Source organism: Neofelis nebulosa, chromosome 2 (assembly GCF_028018385.1).
Source record: "Neofelis nebulosa isolate mNeoNeb1 chromosome 2, mNeoNeb1.pri, whole genome shotgun sequence".
Lineage (NCBI taxonomy): Eukaryota > Metazoa > Chordata > Mammalia > Carnivora > Felidae > Neofelis > Neofelis nebulosa.
The window spans coordinates 19,361,571-19,385,217 of NC_080783.1; the positions used below are offsets into that span (position 1 = coordinate 19,361,571).

The following is a 23,647-nucleotide window of genomic DNA, read 5'->3' on the forward strand; positions in this document are numbered from 1 at the left end:
CAATTGCTATGCTGAGAATACTTTGGGGGTACAGATGCCAAAGGAAGGAGTCAATTGAGGAGGCCTGGGAAGAGACTGTGGGTTGGCCCAGGGTGTTAACAGTGGAAGTGGGGATAAGTGTTTTCAGAGTTTGGATATATTTTTTCTTTTATTTTTTTTTTAAGCTAAACTCTACACTCAACATGGGGCTTGAACTCAAGACCCCAAGATCAAGAGTCATATGCTCTACTGACTGAGCCAGCCAGGCACCCCTGGGTACATTTTAACGGTGAGCTTTGAGGATGCAACAAAACTCGACAGGTAGAGATGTAGGGAGGAAGGAAGGTCTGACAGGCCCAGACAGAAGTATAGAAAGAGCTCAGGGCTTGGGGAAGATGGCACTGGGCCAGGTGTGGAGGGGTTGTACCAGGGTCCCAAAGGCCTGGGTGAGGGGTGTGGACTCCATTCTGGAGGCATTGTGGCTTGGGGAAGGAAACACTCACTCAGGGCCATGCTTTGGAAACTACCCTGCAGCAAAGAGGCCACTGTGGATGCTGGAGCTGTAGCTCTCCAGGGTCCCAGAGGCCTGCAGAAAGGAAAAGGACCCTCTGCTCCCCTCATGCAGGGGCTGGCCCAGCCCACTGCCTCTACCCCAGCCTTCGTTCAGGTCACAAGCAGGTGGGTCATTTACTCAAGAATCATCAGCCCAGGATTCTTGCCACTCCTTGAAATCAAGTCAGTGGACCTTACTGGCCCCAGAGGAGGGCGTTCCTCTTGCAGAAGTGGAGCAAGCAAGGTTTGTCCCAGGGCCAGTTGGTCTTACTTAGGTTGGGAGAGTCAAGAAAGACCCTCTATGCCTAGGAATGAAGAGGGGGTTTGGTCAGGGAGGGTAGAAGGGCTTTGCCACCTAGGACTGTCTAGCCCCAAAGGCTGGCTACCATCTACTTTCTCAGTTCTGTGAGACATTCCCAGCCCTGGATGAGCCCAGCCTTGCTCCCCATTCACCCCTGCCCCCTGAGGCTCTGCTCAGGGCCCCATTCTGCAACACCCCCTCAACTACCACTGAGAAGGCAAAGGGGCAAAAGGGAAACTGAGGCACGAAGTAGGTGGCACACATGGGAGAGTCCCACACCCTTGACCCCAGCCTCCGTAGGCATACCCTGCCACTCCCTGGGGAACTTGTCATGCCCTGTCTCCCGCCCCAGATTGGGTCCCTTTCACATGTTCCTTTCCCCTCTTCCTGGAAAGCAGCAACCAGACTCTGTTTGTATCTGTGATCCCACAATCCCAACCCAGAAGAGTTAGGATTTCAATGAATGAATAAAGGGATGTGGGATTTCCTGAGGGGTGGGTGGACAGGATAGGCTTGGAAAACAGGAGAAGTAAGGAAGAAAGCTCCAGAAAGATCCTAGCTGGTGCCACCTTCGCATCCATTCTCCATGCTACAGAATGAGCAATTGCTAACATTTCCCAAGCACTTACTATGAGCCAGACCTTTTGCACTTAATATGCAAATTTCATTTGATCCTCAAAGGATCCCCACGAAGTAGGCACTATCACCAGGCGCATTTTACAGACGCCAACAACTGAGGCATAGAGAGGCTGAGTTATCTGTCCAGGGCCCCATGGTTACTAAGCAACAAACCTAGGATTCAAAAGCAGATTTGTTGAACCCGCATGCCATGTGCTTCACTGTCTCCCATGCCCTGCAGAGTCTCGAATGTGTGTGTCTATCTCAGGTTAGCCTGGATCTACCCTCCGCGGTACCCAGTCATCCCCATCCCAAGGCAGCTGTGGTTATGTTTGAGGAAACCCCTTTATAAAATTGTCAAACACCAGTGATTACTGTTATTAATGATAATAATTACTCTCCTCTTAGTATTTCCATCACTTGCTTTCCAGCCCCCAATGGAACCTTCTATTTGTGTTCCTCTCAGCCACACATTTAGGGTGGAGTGTGCCCGTGAACTCTGCCCCTTCCCATCATGGCCTGTCCCGTCACCCCCCCCCCATCCTTCCTGGAGGCAACCCCACAGCAGCAACACCTGCCCATTTCCCCCAGACCATTTCCTGCTAACACCCCCTGTCCCTCCCAGCAGCAAGCAGCCTCTCCCCCAAGGGACTGGACTAATTGTTTCCCAGACCATGGAGGAGCAGGGTCTGGAATTCTGATTCCAGGCACGCCCTTCTGCCCTGCAAATTTTGGGAGGTGATTCCAAGGCAATGGTGAAATCCAGACACAGGAAAGCCCAACAGGAATACTGAATTCCAAAGAAGTTCTCCGAGAATTCCAAGTTTTGGGATTTGGAAACTCCCAGGTCCTAAGTTCTACGAATATCCAAGACCTCAGGATTCTGGGACAGCAATCTTGGGAATTCTTATTTCAGGACTTCTGATTCCACTTCTTTGTGGAAACATCTATTTTCCACTTCCTCAGGCTGTTTGTATGACTTCAGCATTACTGATTTTGAAAGCCAGAAGTAAATTTAAAAAATCCTTCCCCAAATAGGCTGTACAATTCCTAGAAATTTTGTGGGTCCCAGATATGAAATTATTTAAATGCTTGTAAAGCTCATTATTTTAACACTATTTGCAGAGCAATGGTGACTCGGTTGGTTGGAGCATGATCAAGAATGTGACCAATGTTGGGTGCCTGGCTGGCTCAGTGTTAGAGCATGTGACTCTTGATCTTGGGGCTGTGAGTTTGAGCCCCGAGCTCCATGTTGGGTTTAGAGATTACTCAAAAATAAATAAATAAATAAATAAATAGCCTTAAAAAAAAAAAAAAAAAAAAAGAATACGACCAATGTTTGGGCCATTAGAGATGTGAATGCCCCAAAGGCACCCACGATTCTCTCTCCCCCCATGTTTTTCTGGTTTTCCCCCACCAGGCCTTTAGATCTCTACTCCTTAGTCTGAGTTTGAGTAGAATCCTAGGGCTGAAGCTTTTTGGAAGACCTGGGGTGGTCTGGGGAGGAGGGATAATCATACAATGTCCTCTCTGAAGCTCAGGAAATTCCCGGGCTTGCACCCTCCCCCAAACCTGGCCAGTGGCCAGGGCTCCCACAGTTCCTGTCCCCATCAGAGCTGCCCTCAAGCTTGAGGTCCTGCCCCCTTGCCCTGCTGGCTGTGGGTACGGATTAGGGGCCCTAAGAAGCCTTCTTGGGGCCCTAGGAAGGCTTCTTGTGGTTTTTTCCCAGGCTCTTAGTGTCTCCGTGGCAGATCAGAGGTGGTTACCGCCCTGGTCTGGCCCAAGAAAGGGTAAAAGTAGGGGGAAGGAAAGAGTGAGGACTCAGGAAAGGGGGTCTGACAGGAAAAAGTCAGTGGAGGTCAGTGAACCTTGATAGATCTGAGTGAGTAGAGTCGGGTTTCACAGCCTGGGGCTTTGGACACGGGCCAGGGTCGGGGAATAGAAGGAAAGAGACAGAGTCCCTACACAGCTGGGACTCTAGCTTGAGACAGAAGCGCTTACACTGTGTGGTGGGGAGCTGGGTGATGGGGAGAAGGACAGGGACACATGGAAGGAGCCCGCCGTTCCCGGTGACACTCTGATGGTCTGAGGCATTCCTTCTGTTCTGCACCTGCCCTCTTTCTCCAGTTCCCTTGTCGCCAGCCCCTCATCTGGCTCTTTTCTTCAGCTGTCCTCTCATGCCTCCTTTCCCTGGCCATCCTAGTCTGCCGCTCCAATCCTTCCCCAACGCATCCCATTTTTCCAGCCCCCCTCAACTCCTTCTCTTTCTCAGTCCCCCTAAATCAGAGGTTTCTCTAGCCCGCCTCTTCGATCGCTCTTCTCTGGCTCTGGATCCCCCAGCCCCCTCCCCACCCGAACCCTCAAGTCCTTCCCCCGGCCCCCGCCTCTCAGTCCCCTCTCCCCCCGCGCCCGCCTTCCCGAGCCCCGCATCCCGCCGGAGCCCGACACTAACCCGATTCGGAAGAGCAGCCGCTTGCTGCGCGCCATGAGCAGGCCGCGGAGGGTCCGCCGCGCTCGGCAGCTGCGGGGGCTCGCGAGCAGGACCAGGACGAGGAGCAGCAGCCCGCAGCCGGCGACCCACAGCCACGGCGCGGACCAGCCTGGCCAGGCCATGCTGGGGGCAGGCGCCCGCGGCGGATCGGGGGCGGGCGGGGCGGGGCGTTGCTAGGCGACGGCTCTGCCCTGGCCCCTTGGCAGGGAACCCTTCTGGGATGGGGCCCCGCCCCCTGCACTGCCGGGCTGGGGGGCGTGGGGGGCATTCTGGCCCCGCCCCGCCCGGCGACTCGCGTTCGAACCCGCCCCCTCGCCACCATCGGCCGGGCGCACGCCCCGAATGCCACCCGGCTGGAGGCGGCCTGGCCCCGCCCCCTCTGGCCGACCGGGAGGCGGGGCCGGTGTGGGCTTCGGACCTGCGCTAATCCGGGTCCAAGATCTCCAGTGGCCTGGGAGGGGACCGAAGCTCGAAGGTCCCCCCGCCCCCCTCCCCCGCCCGGCTTTCCTCCCACCTTCCCCCAACAGGGGACTCTGGGAGAGTCCCTGGAATGGTCCTCTTGGCGGGAAACCTTAGACAAACTTTTTCAGCTGGAAGGAACCTGGAAGATCACTTGGGCCAACTGCCATGCATTCATTTATTCATTCATTCAATTAGCATTCTCTGGCCTCCTATGTGCCAAGCACTATGCAGGACTCTGAGAGTGCAAGGGTCAAAGACACACAGCCTCTACGTTCCCGGAGCCTACAACGTAGAATCTGCTGGCAAGGAAACAAACCAAATAAGCAAATAAATATAATTGCACATGCATTTATTTATGTTTATATACACACACATACACACATACATACATACATACATACTTGTGTGTGATTACAAAGTGTGCTGTTAGAAAGGGAGTGAGCAGAGGGGGCAATGATATGAAGGACAGAGAGGACCAATTTAGATGGCAGAGGGCCTCCCTAAGCAGGTGACATGTAAACCATGCCCTGAAGGATAAAAGGTCACAGAGGCTCAGAGGGTGTGACTCAACCAGGATTATGCAACAATGGGTGGCAGAGACAGGACTAGGACCCTGGTATCCTGCCCCCCCAGCCCAGTGGGATTTCCACATCATTCCCCCCACCCCCTGCCTCCCACTCCCTGCACTGCTGCCTTCCTGATGGGTTCCAGAAGTTGTTGAGGTCGGTGGGAAGGAAGTAGAGGGCAGGCGTGGTGACACCTACAAATTTGGGCAAACCTTCTGGCTCCAGCCCTGGCCCTGGCCCAGAACAAGGGAAGGAAATGCTGTCAACAGTCCAGTAAGCTCTCTGTCCTGCTGGGAGATGGTTGGGGAGGGTAGCAGGGGAGGCAGTGCTCCTGTTTTCTTCCCTGCTGCCTGTGCTCTGGCCTCAGAGGCTGGATAAACTGACCCATGTACTCTCCTTCTCACGGACTCTGATTAGACAGCTGGATCTAAAGGCTGGGGCCCCAGTGTGGAGAGCATGGAAGTGTAGGATCAATACGGACAATGAGTTGGAGGCCTCATCCCCACCCTTCAAAAAAGCCAAGAGATGGGTTGATTCATCCCCCGACTGGAGTGTAATCCCAACACCTAATCCTGGTTTCATTCAGAAACCCCAGACATGGACTTTCTCTTATGTGGATGCATCTTGAGGAACAGAGCCTATGGCCTGCTCCCTCCCTGTCCCCTTGCCCAGCAATTCAGCTCCTTCTCCATGCCTGGCACACCAAGGGCTGTCAGAAAAAAAAAAATGTGTGTATATATATATACACACACACACACACATATATACATACGTATATATACACATATATATACATATATATGTATATATACGTATATATACATATACACACGTATATATACATATATATACATACGTATATATACATATATGTGTGTGTGTGTGTGTGTATATATATATATATCAGATAGAATGGAATTAAGCCCCTGCCGTTAGCTTCCCACCTATGAGTGCCATGCTGGAGGTGGAGGGGAGAGAAGACTGACAGGCTACTTTGCAGAAAGCCCTTCTAGGCCAAGGGACTTTGTGTGTCTCTAAATCTGAATCTCTACATGTAAAGGGAAGAATTACGAAACCTCATCAAAAGCCATCATGAACACACCTTTCTGCTGGTAAGGCTGTGCCAGGCATTACATTGAGAAATCAAAACACAGTCTCTGTCATCTGAAACAGGAAATGCAGGCTCAGGGCATGAATGATTGAGTCCTAAATCTTCAGCCACACAGACATTGACAAGATGACAGATAATCATCCAAGATGCATTTTATGAAATACATGAAGCCAGGACGGGAAGTATAAGGAGTGAGAGTGGGTGTTTTAGGGGACTCACGTAGGCTCAGGAAGCCCTCTTCTCCTTCCCTAGACTGCTCTGGAAGACTTCCAACATCTGCTCCAAGTCTGCTTTAAAGATTTTATTTTTTAAGTAATCTCTGCACACAACGTGGAGCTCGAATGTATGACCCCAAGATCAAGCGTCTCATGCTCCACTGACTGAGCCAGCCAGGTACCCCAGAATCTGCTTTAGTTTCATCTCGTCTCCCATGAGAATCTTCTGTCCCAGCCAGACTGATGCCTCATTACCCCCTCCTGCACTTTGTACCTTAAGATACCCAACTGCTTGTGTGTCCCTGAACCCATCACATTGCTTCACACCCTTGTGACTTTGTACATGCTGTGCCTTCTGCCTGGAGCGTCGTTCATCCTTCGTTCCCCAAAGACTCAGGTCAGATGCTCTCTCTTCTAGAAAGCTTTTCTCAGGGCACCTGGGGGGTAACTGGGTTGGTTGAGCGTCGACTCTTGATTTCGACTCAGGTCATGATCTCACGGTTTGTGTGTTCGAGTCCTGAGTCGGGCTCTGTACTGACAGCAAGGAACCTGCTTGGGATTCTTTGTCTCCCTCTCTCTCTCTCTGCCCCTCCCCTGCTTGCACACGCGCTGGCTCTTTCTCAAAATAAATAAGTATACATTAAAAAAAAAAAAAAAAAAAAAAGAAAGCTCTTCTCGAACCCTCTCACTCCAGCATGGGCTTATGCATGTCCCCTCTTGTGCCACTAGGTCTTGTACATAATTCTATCTTTCAATGCAATACCTCATGCTGTATATATTTTTTTTAATTTTTTTTTCAACGTTTTTAATTTATTTTTGGACAGAGAGAGACAAAGCATGAACGGGGGAGGGGCAGAGAGAGAGGGAGACACAGAATCGGAAACAGGCTCCAGGCTCCGAGCATCAGCCCAGAGCCTGACGCGGGGCTCGAACTCACGGACCGCGAGATCGTGACCTGGCTGAAGTCGGACGCTTAACCGACTGCGCCACCCAGGCGCCCCTTTGCTGTATATTTTTTTGTACGTGTCTGTCTATCTCAGACTCTAGAGTCTTGAAGACTTTACTGTCTTCCTGAAGAGTAGGGACTAAGGTTTAATTTATTCATCTTTGATGTGAATCTCCAGTGTCTGGGGTGGTACCAGACACATAGCAAATACAAATGTTCTTTTGGAGACTGAAAGAGAGAGAGAGAGACCACGAGCAAGTGGGGGAGGGGCAGAGGGCTCCACTCCCAGAATGGAGGGCTCAATCCCACAACCGTGGGATCATGACCTGAGTCAAAATAAGAGTTGGATGCTTCACAGACTGAGCCACCCAGGTGCCTCACACAAATGTTCTTTGAAATGGCCGACTCCATCGCTTCTCAGCCTTTTGGCTAAGGTCAAGTGAAATGGCCAACTCCAAGTCTCCTGCTTGATGGGACCAAGCCTGTGTCTTCCACCTTCTCAGATGCCATTCTTACCCTTGTTTCTACGGACCAGGCACACTGTTCCTCAAATGTGCAAGGTCATCCTCACCGCAGGGCCTTTGCTCATGCTCCCTCTTGGAACACTCTTCCCTCAGTTCTTTGAATAGGTAGCAGCTTCTCATCCATTGGGTCGCAGCTCAAATGCCAACCCCTCTGGGATGGAAATAGCCTGTATCTTGAGCTGACCGGTGACTGCATGGCTCATACCAGGAGCTCCCCATAGGGGTGAAATTGCCTCCCGGAAGACATTTAGCAAAGTCTGGAGACATTTCTGATTGTCACAAAAGGGAGAGGGAGGCGTGCTACCGCCATCTGGTAAGTAGGGGCCAGGGATACTGCTAAAACATCCTGTGATGAACAGGACGGCTCCCACAACAAAGATTTATCCAGCCCCAAATGTCAATAGTACAGACATTGAGAAATCCTTGCATATGCAAATGTGAAAAATTCACCAGACTGTGCCCTAAAAATGCGTGCATTTACCGTATTTAGGTTATATGTCAAATTAAAGAAAAAACGTTACCCTCTGAGAGGCCTTCGTTGCCTACCCCAACACTCTCGATTATACTGCTCTGCTCACCTCCTTTGTCACACTTTGCACAACATGACATGATTTTGTGATTCTTGTCTGCCACCCTGCTACATTCCATTCCTGCTACATGGAATGTAAGGCCCATGAAGTCAGGGAAGGATCTGTCTTCCTGGTGTGCACAATGCCTGGTGTGCACAATGCCTGGCTCAGAGCAGGTGTCCAGTTCAGTGTCTGTTGTGAATGAGCGAATGATAGAAACAAAGAATGAATGAATGATAATTTGGTTATTGCCACTGAGTGCCGTGACTGTTGCAAGACTGGAGTTCTGAGCATAGGTTCTGTCCGTGCAGGACGGCTGTGCAGAAGCCATGCCCTACGCAGGAGGAAAGCTGGTGAATGGGGAGTCAGACCCAGCCTGGTGACTGCCCATGTTTCATACCATTAGGGCAGGCTGCAGAAGAGCCAAGTCTGAGGAACTCCTCTTTTCCCATGACCTCCTCCCTTGAGCAGCCTGGGGTGCGCTGGCAAGGCTAAGGTTTGCTTCTGTGACTCTCCTAGGAGAGACTCACTTAATGACCTGAGTCAGGTGGCTGGAAGCCGTGCCATTCTGGCCTGTGATGTGATGGTTTTAGAGCTCAACTCCCAAAGAGTAAGCCTCCTTCCAGGTTCCTGGGGTGGGCCAGGGGTTCTGGAATCTGCCCCTTATCCACTTGCCATCTCAGGTCGTCTGTCCAGGGTGTCTGAATCCTGTCTTCCCAACTGGCCTGGGACCTTCCATTAGGATCGAGAGCCTGCCTTCATCTCGTATCATGGCTCAGGCTTAATGCCGGGTGCTTGGCTGGCATTCAGGAGATCATGGTATTGATGGTGATGATGATGATGATGATGATGATGATGATGGCAATGCCAGTGACAATGAGCGATCATGAAGGAGCTGATATGGAAGAACTGTTTGAATATTAGAGAAAAGAGACATCTTGTTGGACCAGGGTGGAACAGTGAGTTCAGTGTAGAAAAATTAGCCAGATGCAGCAGTGGTGGCTAGCATAATCTGGCCCCCACACAGCCCAGCCCCATTCACATCAGTCTGTACCCTCATCTGCTGCCCCCACGCCGAGCTCACCTTCCCATTGTGGACCTCCCTCCAAGGCGTGTGCCATACACCCTGCAACCCTGGTTTGTATAGCAACAATGCCTCTGACATCTTCTGCCTCCTCACAGCCTGCCCTGTCCTGACGGGCCATGACCCCTCTCTTCTATTCCCTTCCCCCCTCCTGCTGCCCTGCCTTCTGGAGGAGAAACCTTCAGCCTCCCACATTTGTCATGTGCCGTTCCAGGTCAAGATCATTGCTCCTCCTGCCTCATTTGAAAGCTTCTCTCCACTCTTCCTCATCAGTCCGACCACTGACCCAGCCCAGACTCTGAGGAGTTAGACACCTGTTTTGGTCTTCCTGTCTACTTCCTGCCATCGGGGAATTGCAACAATCATGGCTCATTGAAACTTGCAGCTCAGCAGTTCTCAAACTTTAGGGAATCTAAGAACTACTTGGGGAGCCCCACGTCGTCAGCCCCACAACCTGTACTCCTTTATCTCCAACCCCTAAAACCATGTGCTTTTTCCCAGCCCCTCAGCCCCTCCTGCCCACATTTCTTCCCTCCCAGTGAGAACTTGGATTCAGTCCCTTGAACCACTCACCACCTGTCAGCTTCCTCACCCACCTTGTCCCTCCATCGTTAGCCTACCAATCTCCAGAGACCTACCTGTACCAACCTGACAGTCACTCACCTTTTCAAACCTCATGGACAAAGCTGGAGAAGATGGCCATCCAATGTGAATTAGAGCCTCTACAATTCAGGGACCCCCGACACCCCTCTGAGACCCCTAACACCTATACTTGACAGTGCTTTGACTTTGCCGAGATGCCCTCTCATTACCTCCAGTTGCTATTGGAGACCTCAGGCACACCTCCACTTCCTTTACTTTCGGCCAATATCCTTAGAGGAGATAAGGTCTGTGCCCACCCACCATCTACAAATTTTGTTTCTTCCATGTGAATTTTTAGAGGAAATGCTGTTAGCCTTGTTCATATCTTCAACTGGTGTTCCTCCTGGCCGCTGCTTTTCCTCACCCTACGAGCAAAGTTGAGTATCTCACTGCCTTACAAACGTCCCTTGACTGTGGGTCCCTTTCTAGATTCTATTCTGCCTTTATCTCAACTTTCCTGAAAGTTAGTCTCCATGGGTTTGGTGGATTGTATTTCGGCTCTCAATTCTTTCTTTCTTTTTTTTGTTTTCCTTCGGTTCTGAAATTCTTCATCTCTCCCTGTAAACACATCCTTTGTTATGTGACTATGCGCATTTCCATAAAGGCAAAATAGACTCCCCCATGCCATTGATGTTGGGCTTGGTTTTGTGATTTGTTTTGGTCAGTGGAATGTTAGCAGACATGATATAAGCAGAGGTCTTAAACATGCAATTGTGGTTGAACCCGGTCTCTGTATATGGATACATGTACATGCCTTTTGCTGTAAGAACATCCCTCGGGTCTTTGCTGGTCTAAGGAGGATGAAAAACATGAAGCCAACTTGACCCCACTCCAGCTTAGAAGCCAGCCCAGCCCTGCAGAGTTCAGCCTAGATCAGCTGAAACTCAGCCTGCCCACAGATGCCTGAGAGAATAATGCTTATTGTTGTATACATCTCAGTTTCAGATTTGCTTGTTATGCAGCATTATTGCAACAATCGCTGATGGAGACGGGGGAAGCAAAAATGTTTAGCTATTAATGGTGCTGGAAACGATGCTTGGACAACTGATTAGCTATTCGGAAAAGAGCACTTTAGGCCTGTGCCTGGCAGAGTATACCGAAATAAATTCCAAGTGAATTAAAGTGTTAAGGACATAAAATTAAACCATACAAAATTAGGGGTGCCTGGGGGGTCCAGTCAGTTAAGCGGCCACCTTTGGCTCAAGTCATAACTTCATGGTCCATGAGTTCAAGCCCGCATTGGGCTCTCTGCCATCAGCACAGAGCCTGCTTCAGATCTTCTGTCTCCTTCTCTCTCTGTCCCTCTCCCACTAGCTCTCGTGTTCTCTCTCTCAAAAATAAATAAACATTAAAATAGAACATACAAAATTGGAAGAAAATTAAATGCATGTTCAACCTCTGGATAGTGGAAGACTTTCTAGGGCTAAAAACAATAAAAGCATTTTTCTAATTTTTTAATAGGCATGTATTACCATTAAACTCAGAGAAAAAGCAACTAGAGACCTAACAAGGGAAACAATTACCCTTTCAGCTACTTAAAAATTTTTAAACCTTTTGTATACTAAAAGAAAACATGCACATACACACAAACAAGAGAAAAAGCCAAGAACAAAAAATGTAGAAAATATTTGCCCCAAATTTGTCAGAGTTAATCTACTTAGTAAATAAATAAAGACCTTTTTTAAAAAATATTTTTTTGGGGGGCGCCTGGGTGGCTCAGTCGGTTAAGCGTCTGACTTCGGCTCAGGTCATGATCTTGTGGTCCGTGAGTTTGAGCCCCACGTCGGGCTCTGTGCTGACAGCTCAGAGCCTGGAGCCTGTTTCAGATTCTGTGTCTCCTTCTCTCTCTGACCCTCCCCCATTCATGCTCTCTCTCTCTCTGTCTCAAAAATAAATAAATGTTAAGAAAAAAAAATTTTTTTAATATTTTTTTGAAAGTTTATTTATTTATTTTTGAGAGAGAGGACATGAGCAGGAGAGGCGCAGAGAGAGAGAGAGAGAGAGAGAGAGAGAGAGAGAATCCCAAGCAGGCTCCACACTGTCAGCAGGGAGCTCGACACAGGGCTTGATCCCATGAACCCTGAGATCATGACCAGAGCCAAAGCCAAAAGTCAGAGGCTTAACTGACTGAGACACCCAGGTGTCCAAATAAAGATGTTTCAAATATAAGGACTCTAATAAATGAGAAAACCTGAAGAGCCCAATTAACAAAGGGATAAATGGCTAATATACATGAAAAAAATTTAAACTCTTAACATCTATAGTGAAATTAAATTTCTTAAATTAAAAAAATCCAGAAAATGTCAGCTAAATAAAGAGATATGATTTTCATCTATCAAAATGGAAAAGAATAAGACTAATAAAATGAAGACTAAGGTTTTACAGACTATGGGAAGATGGGTATTCATATGCTGCTTGTGATGATTATTAATTGGTACAATTTTCTAGAAAGCAATTCCCATTCATATGTGTGTTGTTGTTGTTGTTGTTGTTGTTGTTTTTTATCAATACATGTGTGGCAGATCCTGCTGGTTGATTAATACCCATTCTCCATCCCCCACCCCATTTCCCTTGCTAACCCCTATTTTGCTAGCTCTCTTATGAACTGCTATAGCCTCCAAGTGAGCCCCTTCCCAGCCCCGGTGGGTGGATCTTGATTGGTCCAAGCCACTTGGTGCACTCACTGCCCCGCCATGTAATTGGTTAGACCCAGGAATGTGATGCAATTCTTGCCATTAGATAATAATAGCAAATATTTATATAACACAAATCACATGCCAGGCACTGTTCTAAGTGCCTTTATGCAGAAAACTCTCAGCTCCCACGACAGCCCTATAAGTCAAATAGCTATAATTCCCATTGCACAGATAAGAACATCGAGGCACCGAGAGATCAAGTCAATTGCTCCACGTTGCACAGCTGTGAGGTGGGGCAGGAAATAGGCTGCAGGCCTTCTAGGGAAGGTTTTCCTTGTGATCGAAAAGGGATACAATAGGACTGTGCGCTTCTTTTGCTCCAGGATGCTGTCATCTGCCTGTGATGCCTGGAACGGCAGCTGCCAATTTTAGGACTTTGAGGAAGGAGCCTAAGAGGGTATTGCAATGCACTGGAGATGGCAGAGCACAAGTGAGGATGGAACCAGCGTCCTTGAGACATAACCAAGTCCCTGTATTAACCAGTCTGGATTACCTCGCCCTTGGACTTCTCATTATGTGAAAGAAAAACTGTCCTCATTGTTTAAGCCACTTTTAGCCGTTGCTTTTGTTTCTGTGTTTTGATACTTGCAGCCCCAAACACTCAAATACTGTGGGTAGAATTTCCATTTCAATATAAAGGGGGGAAACATGATGCCAAAGTGTATATATTTTATATAATTGATATGATTTCTGTAAACAAAAATGCATGGAAAAACCTCTAAGATGCTACCAGTGATGACTGTTGACTGATGAACTTATGGGGTACCCCTTGTTTTCTTTTTTTATATTTTAAAAATATTTTCTGCCCTTCTAGAATGAGATTGTATTATTATTTTAACCAAAAAGATTATTTTAGGGGTGCCTGGCTGGCTCAGTCAGTAGAGCATGCGACTCCCGATCTCAGGGTCATGAGTTCAAGCCCCACGATGGGGATAGGGTTTACTTAAAAAATTTTTTTATATTGTTTTATTAAAATAAATAAAGCACTCCTCCTTCCTGCCTTTCTTTCTCACTCCCCACTCATTCTCAGGCCACTCAGCTGAGCTTCTGCCCCCACCGGTCCATCCTGATTTGGCTCTTGACTCCTACAACATCAACCCCCTTTGTCACTGTTCAGTCCTGGTCACCTAACCTCTGGGCAGAGCCTTCTTTTTGCTTTGCCTTCCTGTCATGGTCTCTTCCTACTGTTCTCCCATACGCATCCCGTTCTGCTGCTGCCACTCACGTGTCCAGGTCCCCAGAGTTCATGACATAGCCCTTAAATTTCCAGAGCCATGTTCACTGCTTTCTCTCCCTGCCTCAGTCTGACGTGGAACGCATCACTCCCAAAGCGGAAAGTACACCTTGGCTTCCCTCTCGAGTTCCAAATCGAAATGCCCATCCTCTTTCCGGTCATCTCCAGGTGTGGCAGAGCAGGTGTAGAGGGGCCTCAGTCTATTTCGTGGCAAAAGGGACCGAGGATCCATACAGAGCTATTCTGATGATTGACTGTGATTACCCAGGGAACGTACATGGTGCCTGGCTCATGGGAGGTGTTCTTTCAATGATGTTATTGAATCTTGTATCATTCTTGCAGCATCAACGTCTGGTCCTCATATGTGCTCAAATACACATTTTAATGAATGGATGCAAACAAAGGGTGTGATCCTTCCCCCTCCATTCCCCACTGCCATCACCCAGATTTGGACCCTGGAGTCCTAACACCCAGTCCACCGCAGACACCTGTAGCCCCCGCCTGGCTTACACGGACTATCAGACAAAGCCTTTGGAAGCCCAGCTCTCAATCAGGTCTGACCCCCTGCTCAAAGCCAGTGTCTACACCATTAAATTCACATTGCTTGACTTAGCAATATGGCCTCAACCCAGTTTTCCAGCATTTTATGCTCCCACTGCTCCCTTCCACGTGCCCCCCACCCCTCCAGTCGGCCTGCCCTGGTCACTGTCCTGGGGTTTTTGCCCCCTACATCTGCCCCACCACACCTGGAGAAATCCTCTGAGGCACACTTCTGCCTCTGCACAGCCTAGGCGATCTAATACACTCCCAGAAATAGCTGTAATTAATTAAGGCCGATTCTCAGTTCAGGGAGTTCTGAAGGCTCTCCCACAGGGAGGAAGGGAGGAGTGTGAGGGCAGTCCCCAGGGAGACTGGTATGTCTTCTCTGGGAGTACAGCTATTTTATTTTATTTTATTTTTGAGAGAGAGACAGAGAGACAGAGAGACAGAGCTCAAGCGGGGGGGGGGGGGAGGGGGGGTGCGGGCAGAGAGAGGGAGACACAGAATCCAAAGCAGGCTCCTGGCCCTGGGCTGTCAGCACTGAGCCCGATGTGGGGCTTGAACTCACGAACTACGAGATCATGACCTGAGCTGAAGTCTGACCCTTAACTGACTGAGTCACCCAGGTGCCCCGTATACAGCTCTTTTAAAACTGAAAGTAAATGCAACCTCCTTTCCAAAGCCCCTTCTGATCACAACTGGTCACTACTCTATCTCCAGACTCTAGTAAAATGCATGCCGCATAGTTGTCAAAAGGAAATGAAATGAATAGTTTGAAACGTAACCCTCAATATTTCTGACCTTGAACTGTCGGGGGGGGGGGGTCCACTGGGGGAGCCACTGTATGTGGTTTCCAGGACCATGGCCTCCCCTGTCTCCTCCCTCATCCCAGCGCCTAGCACGGTGCTGGAGTCAGTGCAGAGTGATACGTGCGTGCTCGGGTGCGGGGAAAGGAAGACCAGAACTAGGGTGAGCGATGCTCTAGTCTGCACTAGGCATGGGCCGTGCATTGTGTGTGTTATTTCATCATCCTAACAATTGTGTAAGGCAGACGATGACGTCCTCACGTTAGAGATGGACAAACTGAGGCTCGGGTAGGCTAAGTGACACACCCCTTCCCAGAGCTAGTAAGTGACAGAGCCAGAATTCAGTCCTAGTTTTGTGTGACCCCAAATCCCAGGCTCATCCCCCTGACACTGTGTTGCCCGCCGGGGTAGAAGATGGTTCGGTCAGAGTCTTCCAGGAAACACGCCAACTAACGACTCGAGGAGAGCTTTGTGAACGGTTTACAAGGCGAAGCGCGCGGTGTAGGAAACACAAGGGATAGTGCAACTCCCCAGGGCTAGTGACAGTGAGGCCCTGGCACCACCTCTAGGCCCGACAAGCTAGGGGATGGAGCAGGTATGGAACCTGGAGGGACAGAGATGTGTGGACAGGGGCACCTGACCTTGGGTTGAGGGATACTGGGAACTTTGGTTGAGGACTGAGCCAGTCTGTGGTGACCCTTCGGGAGGGGGAAGGAGAACAAATACCCTGACTTTGCTCGCTCCTTGCCTCCCCTCTCTCCATTGGCCAAACCCAACTGAAGCTGGAGGACTGAAGTCCCACCGACGACGTGTCCGCACAGGCCAGCTCTGCGCACAGCGGAGCAGGGTAGAGATGAATGTGGGGGCACGTGGAAGACGGCCGGCCAAATGAGGCCCAAGAAGATATGTGGGTTTGGGGGGTCTGTGACGGAAGTGCACTGATTCTTCAGAGGTGGAGGCCCACCACCGCCTTGGACCCGTGAGGAGAATCGCTCCTAACTAGCCTCCCTGCTCTCACGCTCCGCCCCCCCTCCCCTCCCCCGCCCCCAGCCCATTCTCGCTCGGAGCCAGGGCATGGTCTTAAAATACGAACCAAATCATGCCTCTCCCCAGCTCGGAACCATTCAGTGACTTCTCTTTGAAGTAAAATTCAAAATCTTTAAGGAGGACCAAGAGGTCCTGTAGATCTGGGCCCCGCCCACTTCCCAGTCTCCTCTTAGGCCACGCCCCAGGGCTCACCCTCACCTCAAAGTTCTCCGAGGACCCCCCCCCCCCCACTCCCCCGCACTATCGGCTTCCGGGTAGCCTCCACCGCCTCCTCACAGCTTGTTCCTTCGGTGGAGAATGACCACAGCATGCCGGCCACCGCCCCACACACGTGCGCACACACACATCCACACACCCCACACACATCGCATAGCATGTACATACACACAGATACACATACCACACACCGTACGCCACGCGCGCGCGCGCGCGCACACACACACACACACACACACACACACACGGCCCATCTGACTCAGGCTACTCTTCAATTCTTCAAAGCCACCCTGTCGGGCAGCTGCCTTGGCCTCTCCAGTTGCCACGAGGTCCCATGTACTGCTCTCTTAGGGCACCACGCCCATTTCTCTTCGGCGTAGGTGTTACTGTTTGTCGTGATACATTCACCAGTGAGAGCGCTTGCTCCTGTTTTCCCCACTGGAGGTTCCAAGAGGGCGGAAGCTGTATTTACGGTTTCCCTCCCGTCTAGCCGCCCCACAGTGCAGGGCTGAGGGCACGGTTCACCCCTCAGCCCCCCAGCAGCACTTGCCGAGTTAGTACAACGGGACCGGGCGTCAGGCCTGACTCCGCAGCTCCTCGCCACCGCCACCGTGAGCCCGCGTGTGCGTTCTACTGCTCTGAGCTCAGTTCCTTTTCAAATTGACTTATGGAGAATTTAGAGCCACTAAACGAAAGAGAAAATAGTAGAAGGCGCTCTCCTATCCCCGTTTTCTAACTTCAACACTGGTCAACTTGTGGGTTTGGTTTCTTTATCCATAGGTAAGGAAGATTAGGGTGATCTTCAACCTTTTTTTGACCATGACTCACAATAAGGACATTTTTCATGAAGACTCATACACACTAGAGGAGTCAACAAAACTAAAGCAAAGTTACACGTAATAATAGTGCTTGTATCCTCATTGTTTTCTGGTCTATTTTTTCACTGTCGGTATGACCCACTTAATTGAATTCACTAATGGGTCATGATCAGCAATAAAAGGACACCGCACTGGATGATCTTCCACCTATCTAGAAAAATTCTTGCCAAACAATGATAGTCAGATCCTGCCCCCTAGTGGTCATGTTTGGAACTGAGCTTGTCTTCCTAGAGGTCAATTTTTTCAGTAAATACATTCATTTCAGTAAAAAGTGCCGAGTTCAGGACCTATGCAAGGCATCTGGGGAGAAGCCGGGGGGGAGGGGGGGATGTCTGCGATGAATTACAGCATAGACCTTGACCCCGAGTCTTCCTTCAGTTGATGACCAGCATAACTGCTATAGATCTGTGCTGGCCAATATGGTAGCCACCAGCCCCATGTGGCTATTGAATACTTGAACTATGTCTAGTGCAACTGAGAAATTGAATTTTAATTTTGTCTGATTTCAATTCATTTAAACTTAAATATAAAAATCAACACTTATTTCAGTTACTCAAAAATGTATGGAACAATACTTTTTCAACTGTACGTTTTTTATAACATCTAGATGAAGAGTCAATATTTCTGATGAAAATTTAACGTCCAAATTGAGATGTGCTATAAATGTAAACGAGATTTCAAAGTCCTAGCATGGAAAAAATCCTGCCAATTTAATTTTTTATACTTGGTTAAATGTTGGAATAATGTTTTTGGATATGTTGGGTTAAATAAATAAATAATTAAAATTCATTTCACGTGTTTACTTTTACTTTTTACTTCATTTTTAAATTTTATTTATTCATTTTGAGAGAGAGAGAGTGAACAGGGGAGAGGCAGAGAGAGGGGGAAAGAGACAGAATCCTAAGCAGGCTCCATACCACCAGTGCAGAGCCTGATGTGGGGCTCGAACTTACAATCACGACCTGAGCTGAAACCAAGAGTCAGATGCCCAACTGACTGAGTCACCCAGGCACCCCTATTTTTACTTTTTAAATGGGCCTAATGGAAAATTTTTAACTACTTATGTGGCTTAAGTCATATTTCTAATGAATAACACTCTCAAGGCTGGAGTTCTTCTGACATCTCTCCTTCCAGCCCCTCTTGTGTATCTTGCATCTTTGATGGAGGTGAAGGAATATGCTAGAATCCTCAATCAGACTGGGTAGGGATGGGGACAGGGATTAGGAATTAAGTGTTGGCCAGGGGCACCTGGGTGGCTCAGTCGGGTAAGTGTCCAACTTTGGCTTGGGTCATGATCTTGTGGTTCATGAGTTTGAGCCCCAAATCGGGCTCCACGCTGGCAGTGAGGAGCCTGCTTGGGATTCTCTCTCTCTCTCTCTCTGCCCCTTTTCCACCTGTTCTCTCTCTCTCTCTCTCAAAATTAATTAATTAATTTTTAAAAAGGAGTTAAACATTGGCCAAATTAAGGTTGGGATGCCTATGGCCTCGTCTAGAAGAGTGCGGTCCACCAGGCAGGAGTGACTTGCCTGGAGCTCCTTAGCAATGCAGATTCTCAGGTCCCACCCTGAGAAGCAGAATCTGCATTTAGACAAGATCCCCACATCACTTGTTTGCACATCAAAGTTTGGGAGAGCCAAGTGGAGATACAGGGGGCAGTTCTCTGCATTTCTTTCCTCAGGGACATAGGAAGCAAGGCCAAGGCTGAGAGTGAGGCTTTGGAGAAGGTGTTGGAGCGCTGAAGAGATTGAGGGAAATGTGGAGGAATCATCTAGGGTGGGGGATGTCAAGACGAATGACGAGAAAAAAACCCAAGTCTTCATGAACTCTGTGAGATCAGCCAGCACCTTCCTTCTCCCCTTCAGCTGTGTGCGTGCAGGGCAGTATCTGCCCGCTGAGTTCCCCCAGGCAGAGAGGGGCAGAGCAGTGTGGTGATTCTCACGAGGGACCAGGGATGGAAGCTGGTTAAGGAGGGGAGAGAAGCGGGGAGGGACAGGAGGAGGATGGGAGACGCATGAGTTGTCAGTCCTGGTGTGGTCACAATGGCAGTTGGGGTTGTTGAGCTGGAGAGACAGATGATGGTCAGGGCGTGGGCACTTGAAATTGAGATGATAGAGGGGGTGCAGTTACGGGTAACGAGAGGTTGCAGGGCAGCTATTATCTTGGGCTGGGAATAAGAGAAGAGGAAATGGCTGTTGGCTTTTTGGAGCGCGCAGTTGTTTAGGCAAATGAGGAAGGCTTTCCGCCCACGAGAGACCTGCAGAAGCTGGGAATCCCCAACGGGTCAGGGTGACAGAGGAGATCAAGGTCCGCAGCCGTGGAGGGCAGCCTGTGAGGGCAGGATTGAGCTACACAAAGGCGAATTCACCTATCACGTCCTGTTAAGTCTTCCTGAATGCAATCACGCCATCACGCCGCTGGCCGACTGAGTCACTGGGCTTCTCTTTCAACCGACCACAGCAATTCACAGAGTTTGCTAGGCTCCAAGTATTCGAAAACTGCCATTTTTAATCCTTATACCCTATTGTTACCTCCCTTAAAAAATTTTTTTTAATGTTTATTTATATTTGAGAGAGAGAGAGAGACAGAGACAGAGCATGAGTGGGGGAGGGGCAGAGAGAGAGGGAGACACAGAATTCAAAGCAGGTGCCAGGCTCCAAGCTGTCAGCATAGAGCCCGACACAGGGTTCAAACTCATGAACCCTGAGATCATGACCTGAGCCGAAGTTGGATGCTTAACCGACTGAACCGCCCAGGCACCCCCTAATCTCCCTTTTTTATAGATAAGGATATCAAGGCTCAGAGAAGTTAAGTAATATGCCCAATGTCACACAGCCACTAAAGTGATCTGAACAGAGCCCAAGTCTGTCTAGCACCAAAGCTGGCTGATATTCGGATTCACCAGGGGGCCTTCGTTTCAGCCTCCGCTAAGATGCTGATTCACATTTCTGAGTCTAGGAAGAGGTATCCCCAAGGGAACTGACCTATTTTCACAAGCCCCTTAGGTGATTCTGATAGTCAGGGAAGATTGGAAAGCATTGCCCGGTGCCCTGGCTGCAGCACAGTGGATGCCAGGCGGGTTCTGTGGCCCAGCCTTTGTCACAAGGGGACGCATCCAGGGAAGGAGCTCTTCCCCAACCTGTCTCCAGTTCTATTGAGCTGCTAAGATCGCTAGCAACAGTGCCACGTGCGTGCCATTTTCAGTGCTTTTCACGTAGATGATTTCATCCGAGGCCTCAAAAGTGCAGGAGGTAGGAAAAAACAATATGATTAGACTCATTCATAAGTAAAGAGATGGGCCCCAGGCCTGACAGCCATTCAGGGGCAAAGCTAGGACAAACCTCTTGTTTCTGGGACATCCACATCCACCCTTCTTTCTACTCCCAATTTCTTTATGACAGTGCTGACTAGGGGCACCTACTTGAGTGGCTCAATCAGCTCAGGTCATGATCTCACCGGTTTGTGGATTCAAGCCCTGCATGGGGCTCTATCCTGATGGCGCAGAGCCTGCTTGGGATTCTGTCTCTTCCTGTCTCTGCCCCTCCCCCACTCGTGAACACTCTCTCAATCTCTTTCTCAAAATATATAAATAAACTTAAAAAAAAGAAGAAGAAAGTGCTGACTTAATGTTTATGGATAATAAGACTAATTTTTAGGGGAAAGAGTTCTAATTTTTTAATGTTAGAATCCCTTTAATTCAACAGATGATGGGGCAGGGCTGTCTGAAGCTAGGGATGAATGAGACTTTGTCCTAGCCCTCCAGTGGGGAGAAAGAGGCATATTTACCCCAGGCTGGGTTAAATGCCTTGAGTCAGTAAACACAGAGTCCTCTGGAAAAAAAAGGGGGGGACCGGCAGCTTTTTGGAGAAAGTGATAAATGAAAAGACCTTTCTTGGGTGGAGTAATGCATAAACTCTAAGTAATCAGGCACACTGCAGGAGGAATTTGTAGGACAGATGATTGGAGCCCTGGGGCTAGGTGCAAAGCTGAACTTTCCCTGCCCACTCCCTTCTGGTTCCACCTGGGCTCCCGGGACACCACCCAGGGGCCCACTCCTCCCGGACCTCCCTTTGCCTCTCCTCTCATCAATCACTAAGCTTTGGCTACCCCGTCCCTAAAACAAACAGCAGCCTGATTCCTTTCATTCCCTCTACGCTGCCTGCAGCTGCCTCTGACTTGACTGAACTTGACTTGACTTTCCTCCCAGGGCAGGGTTGACAGAAAGATACAAGACGCCCAGTTAAATTTGAACTTCAGATAAGCAAGGAATAGTTTTAGTGTAAGTATTTCCAAATATTATATGGGGCAATGACACATACTTAGGGGAAAAATTATTTGTTGTATGTCTGAAGTTCAAATAAAACTGGTCATCCTGCATCTTTATTTGCTGAAGCCAGCGACTTTACTCTAGGGGCGCCAGCGGGCCTCCCGCGACCTTCCCAACCTCCTTCTAGGTGGCTGCTGATAGTCACATGCCTCCCATTGCCCTGGAGGTAAAATCTCAATTCTGACTCCCTGTCTCCGAGCTCAGCCCAACTTCTTGCCACTCCTACCCCACTCTATCCGCCCAATCCTAGATTGCTGGGACCAGGGGGCCCTAAACCCCATGCTTAAGATAAGATGCTATTCCCAAGTAAGCATTTCTTCATCCCAGCACTTGCCAAACTGTCAAAATTATAATCAGGTGGTCTTTAACCATCTCCCCTAGACTGTGAGTTTCTTGAGGACAGGGGCTATGTCCTTCAGTTTTGTCACCTCCAGAACCAGAAATTGCTGTCTGCTTGACAGACAATAGGGGCTTAATTAATGATCTGCTAAGAGTCTTATGAATAACACGTTTATCCCTTTTATCCAGGGATAAAAAGGGGTCAAGAGAAGGGTACTGAATGCCTCTGGTGTGCCCTGGGCTAGATGCTTCATTTCAGATTCTTTTAGGATTATAATCTTGATTCCATGATCAGCAAATTGGCCCAGGAAAAAGCAAGCAGCAAGGCTTGCATGGGGCTTGGTGGTGTGTGTCCCCACATTCCACTTGCCCATGGGGCAGATGTGACTGCTGGCTGGGAAACAAATCTCCTTGGAGACTGTTCTAGCAGTTCCCAGAAAGTAGAGAGGTACTTTCTGGGGAACGGGCCCAAGGGTAGAGAACATGAAGGGGTGTCTGGAGATCTTTCCAGATTCTGCAAGGCTTTGCATCTCACCTACGGCTCTATTCTGATATCAGGGGACTTGCTCCGGTGAGCTCACGCTTTGGGAGGGGACTTCTTAAAATGAGGTCTGTGGCCCCCTAAGAACTGAATTTACATTGGGAGTTGGGGTGGCTGGGGGAGTTAGCCTGCCATAATGTCTACCAGTCCCCCTAAGTAACTCCTTTTTAAATGGTAGCTATACGAATATACATAGTATGTGTGTGTGGGCGGGGGAGGGGGGGGTGTAATTTTAAAAACATCTGTATTTTAATTGGTTTGAAATATATAATCTATGTGGCAATTTTGCTTACTATGCTTACTAGTAAGTACACTGTTTTCACTTATGTTTGGTATGCATATAAGCTTCCAGATAAGTCCATGGGCCCCTCCTTCCTAAGTCTGCTCTATGACAGCTGGACAGACCACCAGAGGTAATCATGTAAAGAAAACTGCTTAGTGATGCGTTTGGAATCAGGAGGGCTTCAGGTGGTCTTGGTGGTCTACCTGCATTCATTTCTAGCTGTGTTTTGTCAAGTTTACCTGCCTCACCCCCACCATTCAGAAAGTTAGCGCCCATGGGCTGTGAAAGACATTCAGCAGTACGTTGATCTGTAGCTTATTAGCACTAGATAAGCACTAGATAAACACCTGAAATAAGGCTGTTCCTCTACCGGCAGCTTTGGCGTAATGGAAAAAACATGGACTTTGCAACAATACAAACCCGGGCAATGTTTCAAAACTTGCCAGAACTCACTTCCTGGTTTGGGAAATGGTACGAGGAGGGCATCCTTGCATTAGTGACCGGGAGGGTTGACACAACAGGCACACTAATACTAGTAACCTACATCCCAAGTCAGGCCTTCTGACTCTCAAACACCTGCTTTCCTGGTTGAAGTAACTTCAATCGGGGAATGTCTCAGTTCCCAGGGTCAGAGATTCCCAGTTCCCTCTACATTTGGACGTTTGAAGTTTTAAACTTGCAAA

The 23,647-nt window shown here is 49.0% G+C and overlaps 1 protein-coding gene across 6 annotated transcripts in view; it reads right to left on the reverse strand.

Moving 5' to 3' along the window:
- PNKD (PNKD metallo-beta-lactamase domain containing) overlaps positions 1-23,647 on the reverse strand; it is a 60,537-nt gene that overhangs the window by 16,187 nt on the left and 20,703 nt on the right. The window contains exon 1 of one of the 6 annotated variants that reach the window (XM_058705208.1): positions 3,903-4,212. The exons of 4 other annotated variants lie outside the window; for them this stretch is intronic. In XM_058705208.1, the coding sequence (XP_058561191.1) occupies positions 3,903-4,063 (161 nt within the window). In that variant the 5' untranslated portion in view covers positions 4,064-4,212. Of the gene's footprint in view, positions 1-3,902; positions 4,213-23,647 lie in introns of those variants that run through there. One more of the 6 variants, XM_058705210.1, reaches the window with a different exon arrangement.